The 15,722-nt window shown below is 38.3% G+C and overlaps 1 protein-coding gene across 1 annotated transcript in view; it reads right to left on the reverse strand.

Annotated features, from left to right (window-relative positions):
• MYO3A (myosin IIIA) overlaps positions 1-15,722 on the reverse strand; it is a 234,417-nt gene that overhangs the window by 43,170 nt on the left and 175,525 nt on the right. Inside the window, exons 26-28 of the mRNA XM_039221773.1 lie at positions 7,579-7,690; positions 5,119-5,281; positions 3,443-3,566 (exon numbers count right to left, since the gene is read on the reverse strand). Coding sequence (XP_039077704.1) covers positions 3,443-3,566; positions 5,119-5,281; positions 7,579-7,690 — 399 coding nt within the window. The remainder of the gene's footprint in view (positions 1-3,442; positions 3,567-5,118; positions 5,282-7,578; positions 7,691-15,722) is intronic.

The raw sequence follows: 15,722 nt of genomic DNA on the forward strand, positions 1-15,722 counted from the left end.
ACTGGAATTCAATTTTCCTAATTCCAGTGGCCTCTTCCTAGACCTATAATAGCATCTTCAGGTTTATACCGGAGGCATCATAGAATCTCTGTTATTCTGTCAGGGACCAGAGAATGAAGCAGAGTATCAAGAACCCATAATCTTAATGAGTTAGTCAAAATACAATTAATGAGAAGATAAGCAAACTATACCATAGAACTATAGTGATCAAAACAGTGTGGAATTGGCATAAAAACAGACTCACAGATCAATGAAACAGAGTAGAGACCCCAAAATAAACACACACATTTATGGCCAATTAACTTATGATAAAGGAACCAGGAATATACAATGGGGCTGAGATAGTCTCTTCAATAAATGGTTTTGGGAAAATTAGACAGACACATGCAAAATAATGAAACTAGACTCCTACTTTACCCTATATACAAAAATCAACTCAAAATGGATTTTTTTATTTAAAAAAATTTTAAATGTTTTATTTTATTTTTGAGAGAGAGAGAGAGAGAGAGAGACAGGAGTATGAGCAGGGGAGGGGCAGAGAGATAGAGGGAGACACAGAATCCAAAGCAAGGTCCAGGCTTTGAGCCGTCAGCACAGAGCCTGACATGGGGCTCGAACCCATGAACCATGAGGTCATGACCTGAGCCTAAGTTGGATGCTTAACTGACTGAGCCACCCAGGCGCCTCCTCAAAATGGATTTAAAGACTTGGACATACTACCTGAAACCATAAAACTCTACGGAGAAAATATAGGTGGTAATCTCCTTGACTTTGGTCTTGGCAATGTGTTTTTTTTCTTTTCTTTTTTTGGATTTGATACCAAAAGCAGAAACAACAAAAGCAAAAATAAACAAGTGGACTATATAAAATGAAAAAGTTTCTATACAGCAAAAGGAAACCATCAATAAAATGAAAAGGCAACCTATGTAATGGGAGAAAATATTTGCAACTCATAGATCTGATAAGGGGTTAATATCCAAAATATATGAAGAACTCATACAACTTAATATCAAAAAAAAAAAAAAAAGAAAGAAAAATGAACAACCTGACTTAAAAAGGGGCAGACACTTAAAATGGGCAGAGGATCTGAACAAGCATTTCTCAAAGAAGATGCACAAATGACCAACAGGTACATGAAAAGGGGCTCAACATCACTAATTATCAGGGAAATGCAAATCCAAACCATGATGAGGTATCACTTCACACCTGTTAGAATGGCACCTGGGTGGCTCAGTCGGTTAAGTTTCTGACTTCGGCTCAGGTTGTGATCTCACAGCTCCTGGGTTGGAGCCCCATGTCAGGCTCGGTGCTGACAGCTCAGAGCCTGGAGCCTGCCTCAGATTCTGTGTCTCCCTCTCTTTCTGCCCCTCCCCCACTCACTGTCTTTCTCTTTCTCTCTCTCAAAAAAAAAAAAATAAACCACAAGAAAAAAAAAAAAGAATGGCTATCATCACACAATACAAGAGAAAACAAGCACTGGTGAAGATGTGAAGAAAAGAATCCTTATGCACTGAGAATGTTGTGTGTTGGAGGGAATGTAAATTGCTGCCACTATGGAAAATGATATGGAGGTTCCTCAAAAAACTAAAAATAGCACTATCACATGATCCAGCAATCCTACTTCTGGTTGTACATCCAAAGGAAACAAAGCAATGATCTCAAAGAGTTATCTGCACTTCCGTGTTCACTGCAGTATTATTCACAACAGCCAAGATATGGAACCAACCTAAGTGACCATTAGTGGATGAATGGATACAGAAGATATGGTATACATATTCAATGGAGTATTATTCAGCTACGAGAAAGAAGGAAATCCTGCCATTTATGACAACATGGATACAATAAATCAGACTGAGGAAGACAAATACTGCATAGTATCACTTATGTGTGGAATCTGAAAAGGAAAAGAAAAAGTCAAACTCACAGAAACAGACAGTTGTGGTTTTGAGGGGGAGGGAGAGGAAATAGGGAGAGGACAGAAAAACGATACAGCCTTCCAGCCATCAGAGGAGGAAGCAGGTCTGAGGATCTCATATAAAACATGGGACTACACAGTTTTGTATAACTGAATTTTGCTAAGGGAGTAGAACTTCAAAGTTCTCACCAAAAATCGTAAAAAGGAACTATGTAAGGTGATGGATGTGGTAATGAATTAGGTGGGGGAATCCTTTCGCAATGCAGATGCATATCAAATCACACTGATGCACATTTTAAATATCTCACAATTATATATGTCAATTATACATCAAACTGAAATTTTTAGAAAGATGAATAAGTTCTTGGGATCTAACATGCAGCATGGTGACTGTTAATAATTATTAACATTATTATAGACTCAAGAGTTGCTAAGACAGGTGATCTTAAATGTTCTCACCACACACACACACACACACACACACACACACACACAGAGTTGTAATTATTGAGGTGATGAACATGTTAACTAGCTTTACTGTGGTAATTATTTCATAATATATATGTGTATCAGATCATCACGTTGTACACCTTAAACTGACACACTGTTGTAGGTCAATTGAATCCCAATAAATTTGGAAAAAAAGACAAGCATCCTGGGATTGGAGCTGGAATGATGTTCATTTCCTTGGAGAACCACTCATTCTTCTCTCAATCAATTCAAGCTTTACCACTGGGGCAAAATCTTTCCCTAATCCCTACCAAGAACTTCCATGTCCCTACTGCACAATTTGCATATTTTTATAGCAGAGTTAATTCGGGTTAACTGTGATTATTAGAATCACATATTTATTGGTTCTATTTCCTTTCCATGATTCTGTGAGCAATTTGAGGATCAGGATTTTGTCTCATTTATCTACATGTCTTCACAGCTTATGGTAAAGCTTTCTGTAGAAATGAATTTTGGTGGATCTGCTAATAAGCACTTAGAAATATAGATATGGAAGCTCAAGAGAAGAAAGGGCAAAATTCTGTAGAAATGAATTTTGGTGGATCTGCTAATAAGCACTTAGAAATATAGATATGGAAGCTCAAGAGAAGAAAGGGCAAAATTCCAATAAGATTGGATTCTGGCTTAGGAGTTATGGTATATTGATTATTAAGGTCCATGGGAATGAATGAGAAAGCCCAGAGATGATATTCAGATGTGGAATAGGATTGAAATATGGGGGAGGGAGGAGGAATTAGCAAAGGATACTTAGAATCAGGAGCAGAAATGCAGAGCGCATTCTAGTCGAAGCCTAGAAAGGAAAAAACCATGGAAGGAAAGTGTGGTCATCAGTGTGAAATGCCAGTGAACTCCCAAATAGGATAAAGAACACGAGTGGCCCCTGGCTGTTCACTTACATTTAATGCACTGGTATTAGGAACCTGATTAGGTGCAAGAAAGACCCTGAACTTTATTTTGACTTTGCAGATTTGAAAAATGTATAGTGTCAAAATGGTATAAGAATGAACACCACTATACCTTTTATTTTCAAAGTTTTTCTTGTAGTCAAATTCGTGGTCACGAGTCTGAATGGTTGTTACTGCTGTGTTTTTTGTGTTAACAATTTCTTTTCTTTGTTTCCTGACTAGATGTCCTCTTGCAGCTGAAACATACAAGGTCCAGAGTAGCGTCAATCATAATAAAGAAAGAAACCATTATTTAAGTGAATAGAAGCAAATATTTTTTTGACTATCAATGTCAGGAAAATGAAATTAAAGACTCCAAATAGAACAGGTTCATAAAAAATATTGCTCATTAACAAGATTCTTTTATAGCAAGAAAATAACTAAAGTGCCTTTTGTATTAAGAACAGTACAGAGATGAAACTAAAATAAAAGAGATTAGCTAAATTAATGAAAAAGACAAAATGTATTCATTTGCCTAAAATATGCTACTTAGTACTTCAGGTATTTGTAGGAGAAAGCCCCTATTTATTTAAGGATATGTTTTGGACTTTTTGGCCAATTATCCCTGGAGCCAGATAGATTTCAGAATTCAGCTTTAAATGTCTTTACTTTATAAAGGTAACTCAGAGCAAATAACACATATCTTATAATATTCCCCATGTCAGGGCAGCATTCCATAATAAAAAATATGAATATTTCTCCAGAAAAACAATATTTTTGCTAGGAACAATAAAGGACTATAAACACTAGGTCATGTTTCACTGCCCAATGAGTTGTGAAAAGCCTTTACTTCAGTGTTTTATAAATTGTGGGACTGTGGATAAAGAATCTGATCCCAAATTGTAGGATTTGCATTTTGATGCTGCGGTAAGAAGTTATGGGCTTTAAAATCCCCGAAGACATGAGCCCTTACTATTGGACAGACCCGAGAGTGGTACAGGAATCTCTCAAATGTTAGTCAGCTATTATGTCCGACATGTCAGTGTTCCTGGGAAGGTAGGCTGCGGATCCATAGTGGATCATAAAATGGATTAGTGGGCCAAATCTAGCATCTAAAAATGAAGTGGAATAAGCCAGAATAGAATGCAGTGCATGTAGTGTGTGTGCATATCAGCTTACACAGTAGAGTAACACAGTAGAGTACACAGCTTTTACTACGGAAGTCCACTCAACACGTTCTGGAAGATGCGGTACTAAACCATGCCAGCTTCTAAATTTAGTTTCTTATAGAAAAATGGAAAGTGAAATCTAAAGTCTATTGAGACATTAATAAAAACGTGTAAAGTTCTATTATAAATATTATTTCCCTACAGCTAATAGAAAGAAGTGGATGCCCTTTAACATAATGAGATTTAATCAAGTGGTCAAACATTGTGGCAAGTGTAACCTTTGGAATAAAGTAGGAAAAATGTTATTGTCCAATGGATTATAATAATATGATTCTTGAGATCTATAATTAATTTAATCATTTGTATCTTGCACAAGAGGCCAAATGTATCTCATCGATGCTTGACAGAAAATTTAAAAATTAAATTATTTTATTTAAAATGAAACATTCAAATATTAAAAGTGTCAATCACTAAAACAATCAGATTTAGATTTAGTGTAGAGAAAGCATCAACGTAACAGTCTGGAATTAAATATAAAAGCTACATAAGAATGGGGGTTTATATATAATATTAGATTTTATGTTCATATCTAAACATAATATTAAGTTTTGTTACACAGTGAGACCACCTGAGTGATTACCTGACTGTATTATTACAGCACTCTCTTTTCTCTTCTCCTGTATTTTTCGGTACCTTCTTGAAACCAAGAATCCTCTAACACAGGCTTGAATTAAAATAAGCTTGTCGATGGCTTCCTTTCTCATTAAATTTAACTGCTCCACATGATAATATTTAAGGAACACCTTAAAAGAGTGAAAATAAAATACAAATAAAACCATGGCACACAAATGTGAAACAGTCATGAGCTACGCTTTGAAGTACAGATTATATTCTAAATCTTTTTAGACTTTGGAAATCACTATCGTCTGCTTGTTTGGCCTGGACTTTGCTATAACATCTTAGATTTTTATTCTTGAAGAAAACCTCTCTTTGAGCAGGAATATTGTTTAGCAATCGTACTATTACTTGCGACCAGAAAACTAGGTTTTGTTGAATGGGCCAATAGGAACGGAAGATGGTCAGCTCCTGTATCAACATTTTAGCATCATATACTGGGAGAAAAGCTAAACGTTTTGTTTTTAAAAAGACAATTGTATTTTCCAAATTAAAAAACCTTACAAATCCAGAGCTACAGCAATTCATTCATCAAATGTTTGTTGACATCTGCTCTGTGTCCTCATCTGCTGGGGATACAAAGGTAAAGAAGGCAGGGCGCTGTCCCTCAGGGGCTCCACTGTTGTCAGTGGAGGGACTAAGGCAGAGAGATGGCCGCAGACAGAACAACATTCTTGCTAGACTCAGGGGCCCCCAAGGAAAAAGGAGGGGGCCTTTCAATCATTCTAAAATCGAAATGAACTGGAGAAATGGAGGAGCCTGCAGGCCTGGAGTTATTCTCATTTAAGAGTTTTTCAACCTCCCCCAGGAAATAGGAAGAATTTTTTTTTCTCTAATGGATACATTTACTAATAAAAGTTGCCTAAAAAAAGTTTATTGAATCCCCTAAGAAAGTCACTCAATTCAAATTTAACAACATTCATCAGAATGGGTAACACTGAAAGCAGAACCCTCTTTGCAGCTCTGTGACTTGAAAGCTTGGCACCACAGGCAGGTTAACACTACAGGGAGTGATTGAATTTAGTTTTAATTTCTATGGGACTCCAGTTGTTAATTTATTTTAGTCCATTCCACTGTTGACAATTCATTTAAAATTCAGTCTGGTTAAAAAGGTCATCTTTTTATATTTTTTTGTACAGCATTAGAAATGTTTCTATATTGAATACTTTTATCCATCTTAATGAGTTGGAAAAGGTGAAGTGGAAAAATACAAATAGCTTTAAAATGCTACTTAAATACCACGTAGGGCTAGAACTGCGAAGGACCTTTTTACAAGTTAAAACTCCATTTGAAGTTAGGCATGTGTTTCAGACCATAAATCGTGAGAGTTCAGGCTGACAAAATTCATCTTTGTGATCATCTAAAAGAAAATGGTATAAATAAAATACACATCTTTTTTAGCGCTCAGAATCTCCTCTTGCTAAATACTAAAGTACATATGGATTACTGAATATGTAGGACACTCAGTCTAAGGTAAATATTTTTTAATATCCCTTAAACTGTTATAGGAGTAACTTCTTAGGTAAACATGAAAATTCTCTCCCATATCTTCTGCCCCAGGACACGACTAATGTGGAAGTTTGTTTCAGTCAATATGGCTGACAGTGGTTATTCTTGAGAGGTCAATCTCTGAGTACTTCTTTTCTTTAGATTGACTCTTTTCTCCATCCTCCCCCACTGATATGTTCAGTGTACCCCTAAGGCCTGGTTCCCTCTTTATTTCCTCATCCCCATTTTGTAATGCTTTGAGGCTATCCGAGGGACCTAATGCATCCTTTCTCCAAACAGCCACTACCTTACTTCCATATTCACAAGCTGTTATGATTTTTTACTTCATTCTCTAAGTGATTAAATAAAGCCAAGATCTCTCAGGTCTCAAGTCTAATACAAAAACACAGTGATAGCCAAACACTTATAGCAAGGCTACGAACAATGGTGAATATTTTGCTTCAGATAAATTTCAAGTTTATAACAGGAGCAGATTTGAGAATTAGGAAAAGAAATTTAGAATCCTATTCCTATCATTATGATTTTTCTACAGAATATATTCTGTATATATTATATGACATTAATATATATTAATATATTCTGAATATTTACAGACTATTTTTGGTGATAAAAAGAGAAAATATATCAGTATGTTTTTAGTACTGTTTGAAATGAATTATATTCACTCTAAATTTCATCTTTTTTTGGATAAACTTCAAGAGAAACTTTTTTTGAATTTCTTAAAAGAAGCCTTTATGACAACATGTTTGCTGAAGAAGAAAACCTTTATGAATTTGTCAACTTAATTCCCTAGTTTAAGCTAGAGATTCTGTAACATAAAAAAGCCATCATATTTTGAAGCACTGTAAAATGTTGTAATTCTCCACCAACCCAACACAATTATGATTTGTTCTTGAAAATTACATGAAAGCATTACTTTTGTTTTTCCAAGAGCCCAGTTATCAAGACCAGCTTTTTCCAAAATGATGGCACAGGTGTCAGGGCTCAGTGGGGGTTCTTCGTTCCACTTGTAGCAGAGAACATGGTACCTTCAAACGGGAGAGAGTGCTGGTTAGTATTTCATAAAGTTCCCACGCCTCAGCAGCCTGGTGGACACTTGACAGTTCTGCGCAGGGAAGAAAGAGATGCAGGGGACCCTTCAGGCCCCTAATGCAGGGGACCCTTCTCACAACTCTAAAGTCGACTGCCAAAAAATCCAGACCAGTCTGTTTGTGTAGATTTGAGCAGCGTTTTCTCAGTTTAGTGATTACTTTTCAACACTGATCACTGAAATCTCCCACAAAAACTCCATCACTAAAAAAAAAAAAAAAAAAAAAAAAAAAAAAAAAAAAAAAAAAAAAAAAAAAAAAAANAAAAAAAAAAAAAAAAAAAAAAAAAAAAAAAAAAAAAAAAAAAAAAAAAAAAAAAAAAAAAAAAAAAAAAAAAAAAAAAAAAAAAAAAAAGTCAGGTATTTTAAAAAGAGAAACCTTTTTCTGGGTACTAAAAGCAGAAGGATTTTAGTGGCAAAAAGCAGAGGGAAATATTGCATTCTTTTTCACCTTCACAAAAACATTGGAAGTTGATCTTAAAATTGGATGAAGGAGTTTAATTCTCTGCAAACTTCCCACTACTGTGCACATACCATCGAGCACTGTTCTTCTTTGAGTTACACTTTGCGTCTCACTGGAGATTTTCTCTATTGGTTTAATACATCAATAATTGAGGGGAAGAAGTGAGCTAAGGAGTTAATGCAGGAGAGAACTGAAACAAGCCACCAGGTGAATTAAAGGAAGAAAAACAGGTTGACACTGGTCAACAATCTTGTGCAGTTTTCTAGGATTTTCAGTATGTCCTTATTTTTATTTAATTTCTTGGTGCAGGATTAACCTGCTAGGCCAGAGGAAACAAGCCATCAAGTTTTGGTAGGTTTTAAATTTCAAAACAGAGGCCATGTGTGTGGAAGAGTGAGGTGGCATGGTCAGGAGAGCTGAGTTCTGATTCTAGAGATTAATTACCCGTGTAAGTGTAGACACATCATGGACCTCTGTAAATGTCAATTTCTTCATCTAACAAAGAGCCTGTAGATAAAGCCTCTAAAAAGAACACATTCCAGCTCCACCAAGTTTCATCCTTGATAAATGTGCAGATGAACTAGTTTCTGTTAGGTTCTTCGGAGAATCCTGGCCTGGAATGGTCTAGAAAGAAGTCATGGTTGTAGCTTTTGTTGTCTGCGCAAATAATGTCAGGGAGTGCCCATTAGCGTCCCCTCATCCATCAGGCCTGCCAACTTGAGAACTAAACTTGCCTGTGGACACGTTGTGACTGAGGAGCTCCTCTGCCCTAGCAGCCTAAGAACCATCTCCTGCCTTTACTTCTTTCTAGATCCAGCCAGGATCTCACGGTTCATCATATGAGCAACCCTTCATGTGCTCCCTCTTGGGCTTTTGTTGCGCAAGCTCTGCAAACATGCAAACCTGGACCAGCCAATCATTGTTCTCTGCCTTCCTGCCAGGCCTCGGAGACCTGTCAGAGAAAAGTCATTCACAGTGTGCTCCCCTATGACCCTGTGGCTTCCTAAGTCAGCTGGGTCCACAGGGACACCCAGAATCCTGACTGGTGTCCCTGACTACTTTCCTCAGTCGGTCCTCACAACAATGGTTTAATCTCTCCTGTCCTGTTTAAATCTTCCACCTGCTCCTGCCCTCCGCACTGCTCTCAGCAGATAAACGTGTCTTCTATTTTACCAGAGGCCACAAGCTCCACTGGCTTTTTCCCCAGCTACAGATGTTTGTCCATTATCGATTCTTCCCTTCTCCTGCAGAGGAGGAGATATCCACTCTCCATCTGCCTGTGGGCTAGATACCATCTCTTCCTCCTTTCCTTTTTCAATCCCTTTTCTCTCTTCTAGCTCTTCCCATTTAGTACAAGACAAATCCTCTAAGTCTGTCTCACCTGAAGTGATTCTTTGTTTCCCACTACCTTTACAGAGAAGTTGAAAGATTGCTTCACATAACTGTCTCCATTTCTCTACTTCCCATCAATCAGCAGCTACTGGAATCTGATTTAATCACCTAGTAATAAGGACTCTTGTTTAATCACCTAAGATCTTTTAGCGATGCAATCTAAAGGGATGTCTTCCATCCTAATCCTAAGTGTTCTTTTCTGTTTTGACATTGTTGACCCCTTTCTCGGTCTTGAGTGTCCCCACATTTGCATCTCACCTTGCCTTGCTGCTTCCCCCTCCCTCCATCAGTCTCCCTGACATGCCTCATATTTAGATGTTCTGCTCAAATGAGAGTGTCCTCCAATGTCCCATTTCTTTCTGAGCTCTCTCCGCAGGGGTCTCGTCTACATGGGGAGTGGATGATTCCTAAATCTTCATCTCTGGCCCTCTTTACACAAACTCGGAACACATCACTTCTGACTGCCTGCTCGGCTCCCCGTCTGGTTATCTCACAGACACTCCAAACTCAGCAGTCATCATCTTGCCTTTCCTCTGTTAGTTCCTACCTCTGAGAATGATGTCACCATTTTTTTCAAAGGTGATAAAAAGTCTGTGTGTCATCCTAGATTCTTCCCTATTCTCCACTCAGTGTATCCAATAAGCTTAAAAATCTCCCTGAAATCCATTTCTTTCTCTCTATTTCTACAGGCATGGCCTTGAACTTACTCATCATCACTTCTCAACTTGACTTCCATAACTGCCCTCCAACTGGTTACGTCCATTCTCACTCCCCCCAACCCCAACCAGGTCTGTCTGAACTATCTTAATAAGATAAAAATCTGATCTTTAACTTTTTGAGGAACCTCCACACTGTTTTCCAGAGGGGTTGAACCAGTTTCCATTCCCACCAACAGTGTAGGAGGGTGCCCGTTTCTCCACATCCTCGCCAGCATCTAGAATTCTCTGATTTGCTCATTTTAGCCACTCTGACTGGCGTGAGGTGGTATCTCAGTGTGGTTTTGATTTGTATTTCCCTGATGAGGAGGGATGCTGAGCATCGTTTCATGTGTCTGTTGGCCATCTGGATGTCCTCTTTGGAGAAGTGTCTGTTCATATCTTCTGCCCATTTCTTCACTGGGTTGTTTGTTTTTNGGTTTTCAGGTGTGGAGTTTGGTGAGTTCCTCATAGCGAAATAAGTCAGGCAGAAAAAGACAAATACCATATGATTGCACGTACAGGAGGATTAGGAGGAACTTAACGGAGGACCAAGGGGGGAGAAGAAGGGGGGAAATAGTGGGGGAGAGGGAGAGAGGCAAACCATGAAAGACTCTTGAATGCTGAGAACAAACTGAGGACTGATGGGTGTGGGGAGGGGGGGGAGATGGGCATGGAGGAGGGCACTTGTGGGGATGAGCACTGGGTGTTATATGGAAACCAAGTTGACAATAAACTATTTGTAAAAAAAAAATAAAAATTAACATAAAAAAAAAAAAGATAAAAGTCTGATCATGTCCTTTCCTGACTTGGAAGTCTCCGAGAAAACCCAAGTTCTAAGCCATGATGGCAAAAACAGGTGCTTTCAAAGGCTAGGCACATAACACATGTAAGTTGGAGAGCAGTGGAAATGTAGGAAATGCAAAGGTCACACGTGCCAAAAAGCAGTCATTTAAATTTAGGTGACATATATGAAGGCTGGCATGAGAGCTCCCTCCTTCCATGAGAGCATGCCTGCCTTCCCAGCCTCACCTTCTGCTCTTTTTCATGGAGAGCTTGAGCTCCGGCAAGAAGAATGATTTAAAATTATGCCAAAAGGCCATGTTTGCTCATGCCTCTGTGCCTTTGTATGTGTTACTCTGTCTGTCTGCATGTCCTTCATTCTCACTGCTTGTTCCTTTAAGGAAAACTGACTCTTCGAATATTCTAGAAACTCTCTCTCATGAATCTTCAATGAATAGACTAACCAGGTTAACTGACATTCTCTTCCCCTGTGTTAGATGTGCTGACTGGTGTCCACCACGTGCCTGGAGCTCGTGGGTGCTAGTTCTTCCTGGTGTGCACACATGCTTCTGCTGCTGCCAGGCAAGCTGTGATTGCCGCCAAACCTGTTTCTGCCAGCTGCACTCGAGATGACAGGATTAAACAATGTATCACATAAACTGATGAAATATGAGTGAGGAAAGCCAGAGAGTTGTTTCTGCAAAATTATATCAAATGCTTTGATAAGACTTCATGAAGAAGTGGTCTAAAGCTATTACAAAGGGTTGAGGAGAATCTTAAGAATCAAGAAATATTCAGCCCTGCGATTGCTTCACAAGTTATCTTTTTATTTTATTTTTTATTTCTGTGAGAGAGAGAGACAGCGTGAGCAGGAGAGGGTCAGAGAGAGAGACACACACACACAGAATCTGAAACAGGCTCCAGGCTCTGAGCTGGCAGTCAGCACAGAGCCGGATGCGGGGCTCGAACCCACGGACCGTGAGATCATGACCTGAGCTGAAGTCGGACGCTTAACTGACTGAGCCGCCTAGGAGCCCCATGCTTCACAAGTTATCTTTAACTTCCTGTTTCGCCTCAAGAAATATTAACTGGATATCACAAATAAGGGATTATGGAGAGCTTATGTAAGAAAGAGTCACTATGAGGCGCTTGGATGGCTCAGTCGGTTAAGTGTCTGGCTCCTGATTTTGGTTCTGATCATGATGGCAGGGTTAGGAGATGACGCCCCACACGGGGCTCTGTGCTGACAGCATGGAGCTTGCTTGAGGTTCTCAGTCTTTCTCTGCCCCTCCTCTGTTTGCGTGAGTGCTCTCTCTCTCTCTCTCAAAATAAATAAATAAGCTTAAAAAAAAGTCAATATACTTGTGAGGATGAGCACTGAGTGTTATGTGGAAACTAATTTGACAATAAACTATTTGTAAAAAATAAAAAATAAAAAAAATAAAAAAAAGTCAATAAACTCCAATTCATGGACTTTTATTCAAAGAAAAAAAACTATTAAAAGGTTGAAAAATGAATAGATGTTCATGTTCCAAGTTAAAATATGACATCTTTAGTATCTATTTGACTTTTATGATTCTCTGCTTTATCTGAATTTCTACTACAATCTAAGAAGTCTTCCCCTTGCTTCTTCACTTCTACCTTCTCTACGTCATTCTTTCAGAGTGTCCTGTGCATACTTTTATTAAAAATATCCACTAGTCTTTCATTCACTTCATAAATATTTATTGAGTACCTACTATGTGCCAGGCGCCCTTCTAAGTGCCAGGGATGAGACAGTGAACATAGTAAATGAGCACCCTTGTCCCTGGAATTTACATTACATTGTATGATAATGTAGATAATTAGGTCCTTGTTCCCACAGCTAGTCTGTGAGTTCATTAACATCAGAAGCTCTTTTAAAAATTTTTTAATGTTTTTTTTAAAATTTATTTCTGAGAGAGAGAGAGACAGTGTGAGCAGGGGAGGGTCAGAGAGAGGGAGATCCAGGCTCTAAGCTGGCTGTCAGCACAGAGCCCCACGCGGGGCTCGAACCCACGAACCATGAGATCATGACCTGAGCCGAAGTCGGCTGCTTAACCGACTGAGCCACCCCGGTGCCCCATTGTTCTTTGGATCTTTAATCTTTGGAATAAGATTTGGGTTAATCTTTTTTTCAAGGACTAGAACACAGTGGGTGCTCAATTAAATGTATGCTGAAGGAGTAATGACCTGCCTCTGGGACCTGTGGAAACAAATATCTAGGTAGACCAGGTGCACTTATGGTGGAAAACCCCCAGGCTTTTGCTTTGCTGCATCCCTTGTTTTAAAGACTTGTCTTCAAGACAACATACTGGCTGCTGCTTTGCTTTTTATGGGCTGGCGTCATGACTTAGGCTGTGGGATTCAAGACCACAGCACTGTAGGTAATAAGTAATTTTTGGAGCTTGGGGCTGAGGCAAGAATAATAATGAAAATATTATAGCTAATATGTATTGGTGACATTTGGTTCTATCAATAAACTTCATATATATTATTTAATTTAACGCTCATAAACACATACAGAGTACATACGATTATCATCATCCCTATTTTGCAGATAAGAAAGAGTGAGGTTTAAAGTTTATAGAAGTTACTCAAAGTAACTTTGAACAAAGTCACACATTTATATGTGACAGAATTGGGGTTTGAACTTGGGCTTTCTGATTTCAAAACATGTGTATTTACCTACTTCAGTACCCTGCTGTCTTCTGTAAGTTCTGGCTGAATTAGAGTTCTAGTAGCCAAACCATTGTGTATAGGAGTCTGGCTTTACTATGGAAGCTTCTTAGTATGAGGGTTCAATTGAAGTAGCTACAGCAAAAACCCTGTGCAAACTAACTCTGTATTGTGTATCTTCTCTTAAGATTATTTCTTTGCCACAAAACAGAAGAGTTTATCTACAATGGAACAAAGAGTCTGATGAATTTTGCCTCATACAAGAAAGGTTAGTCAAAGGCTAAAGCAGGACAGAGGGGAATTATTTAGTCATATTTACACCTCCACAGGGCCTTCACAATCTGCCTCCTAAGAATCTATGCCAATTTAGATGACAGCTTTCAAATTAGTGACAGAGAAAAGGTTCAGTCTTTTATTTCTGGGAATTCCTGCATTTAGCTAATCACATATTCTCTGTATACTTCACTTATTCTCTTCCTCATCTATCATGTAGTAATTTGCTATTTTATATAGTATGGGGCTTTGAAATACATATATAAATTTAATCTCACTTCTGATCTTTTTTTTTTTTTTTTTTTAAATATTTTTATTTATTTCTAGGAGAGAGAGAGAGAGACAGCGTGAGCAGGGGAGGGTCAGAGAGACAGGGAGTCACAGACTGAAACAGGCTCCNAGGGTCAGAGAGACAGGGAGTCACAGACTGAAACAGGCTCCAGGCTCCGAGCTGGCAGTCAGCACAGAGCCCGACGCGGGGCTCGAACCCACGAACCGCGAGATCATGACCTGAGCGAAAGTCGGACGTTTAACCGACTAAGCCACCCAGGCGCCCCAACTTCTGATCTTCTAAATAAGCAACTTTCAACTATAATATTGTCAAGAAAGTAGGTTTAGTCCTCCTTACTATCCATATTGTAAAACCATTGATAACTGAAACTATAAATTTAATATGGCATTCAAGGCTCTCTCTACATAATTTTTAACCTGATCAGTTTTCCAATCTTATTCTATCTTATCTTCTGTCAATTTCTGTCACTCACTAAACCCCCTGTGCTAATCCTGGCAAATCCAGCTAAGTCCCTCTAACTTTTGACATGCCAAACAGTATGTTGAGAAAGACCTTTCCTGTATACAAATTGTACCTACCATCAGATTCCAGTTTGAACCTTCTTTCCTAATATTTTCTCTTCAGCCCTCCTGGAGATAAATTTATCTTCTCTGATCTCTTGCACTGTGTATACTATTCTCTTGGATCTTGGTATTTATTATCTTGCATTTCTTATTAACTTTCCATGTCTATGATTCTGAAAATTTTAACTGGGATTGTCAATTCTTGAGGTTCAAGACAGTTTTAAAATGTGGTGACATCTGCAAAGCTTAGCACAGTACCTTGCACATAAAGAAAAGATTACTGAAATTCCATGGTAGTTATAGTAATATAATACTAATATTGTTTATTTAATTTTTAAGCAAGTTAAAGGTCAACTCTTCTAAAAAATGAAAAGTATGAAAATAGGTCACATTTCAATTTTAATTTGAAATTTCCTTGTATCAAGTACTTTTTTAAAAGTTTTTATTTATTTAGAGAATGAGTGGGGAAGGGACAGAGAGAAAGAATCTCAAGCACTTGACTCCATGCTGTCAACGCAGAGCCTGATGTGGGGCTCTAGCCCACGAACCATGAGATCATGACCCGAGCTGAAATCAGGAGTCAGACACTTAACCAACTGAGCCACCCAGGTGCCCTTGTATCAAGTACTTTTAAGTTCTCTGCATTCATGTACAGAAATGGAGAGTTTACCTATAGACAATAAGAAATTCCAATATTTTTTATTTCTGAGTTTTAGATATGAAATTAGGTCTGCTCTGTGAGAGGGGAAGTCAGTGACTGGATGCTGGCTGTACTTCTGAACCCTATATCCTGAGGTTTTAAAGTTTGTCTTAAA

Source organism: Hyaena hyaena, unplaced genomic scaffold, assembly GCF_003009895.1.
Source record: "Hyaena hyaena isolate Hyena2069 unplaced genomic scaffold, ASM300989v1 scaffold_1011, whole genome shotgun sequence".
Taxonomy (NCBI): Eukaryota; Metazoa; Chordata; class Mammalia; order Carnivora; family Hyaenidae; genus Hyaena; species Hyaena hyaena.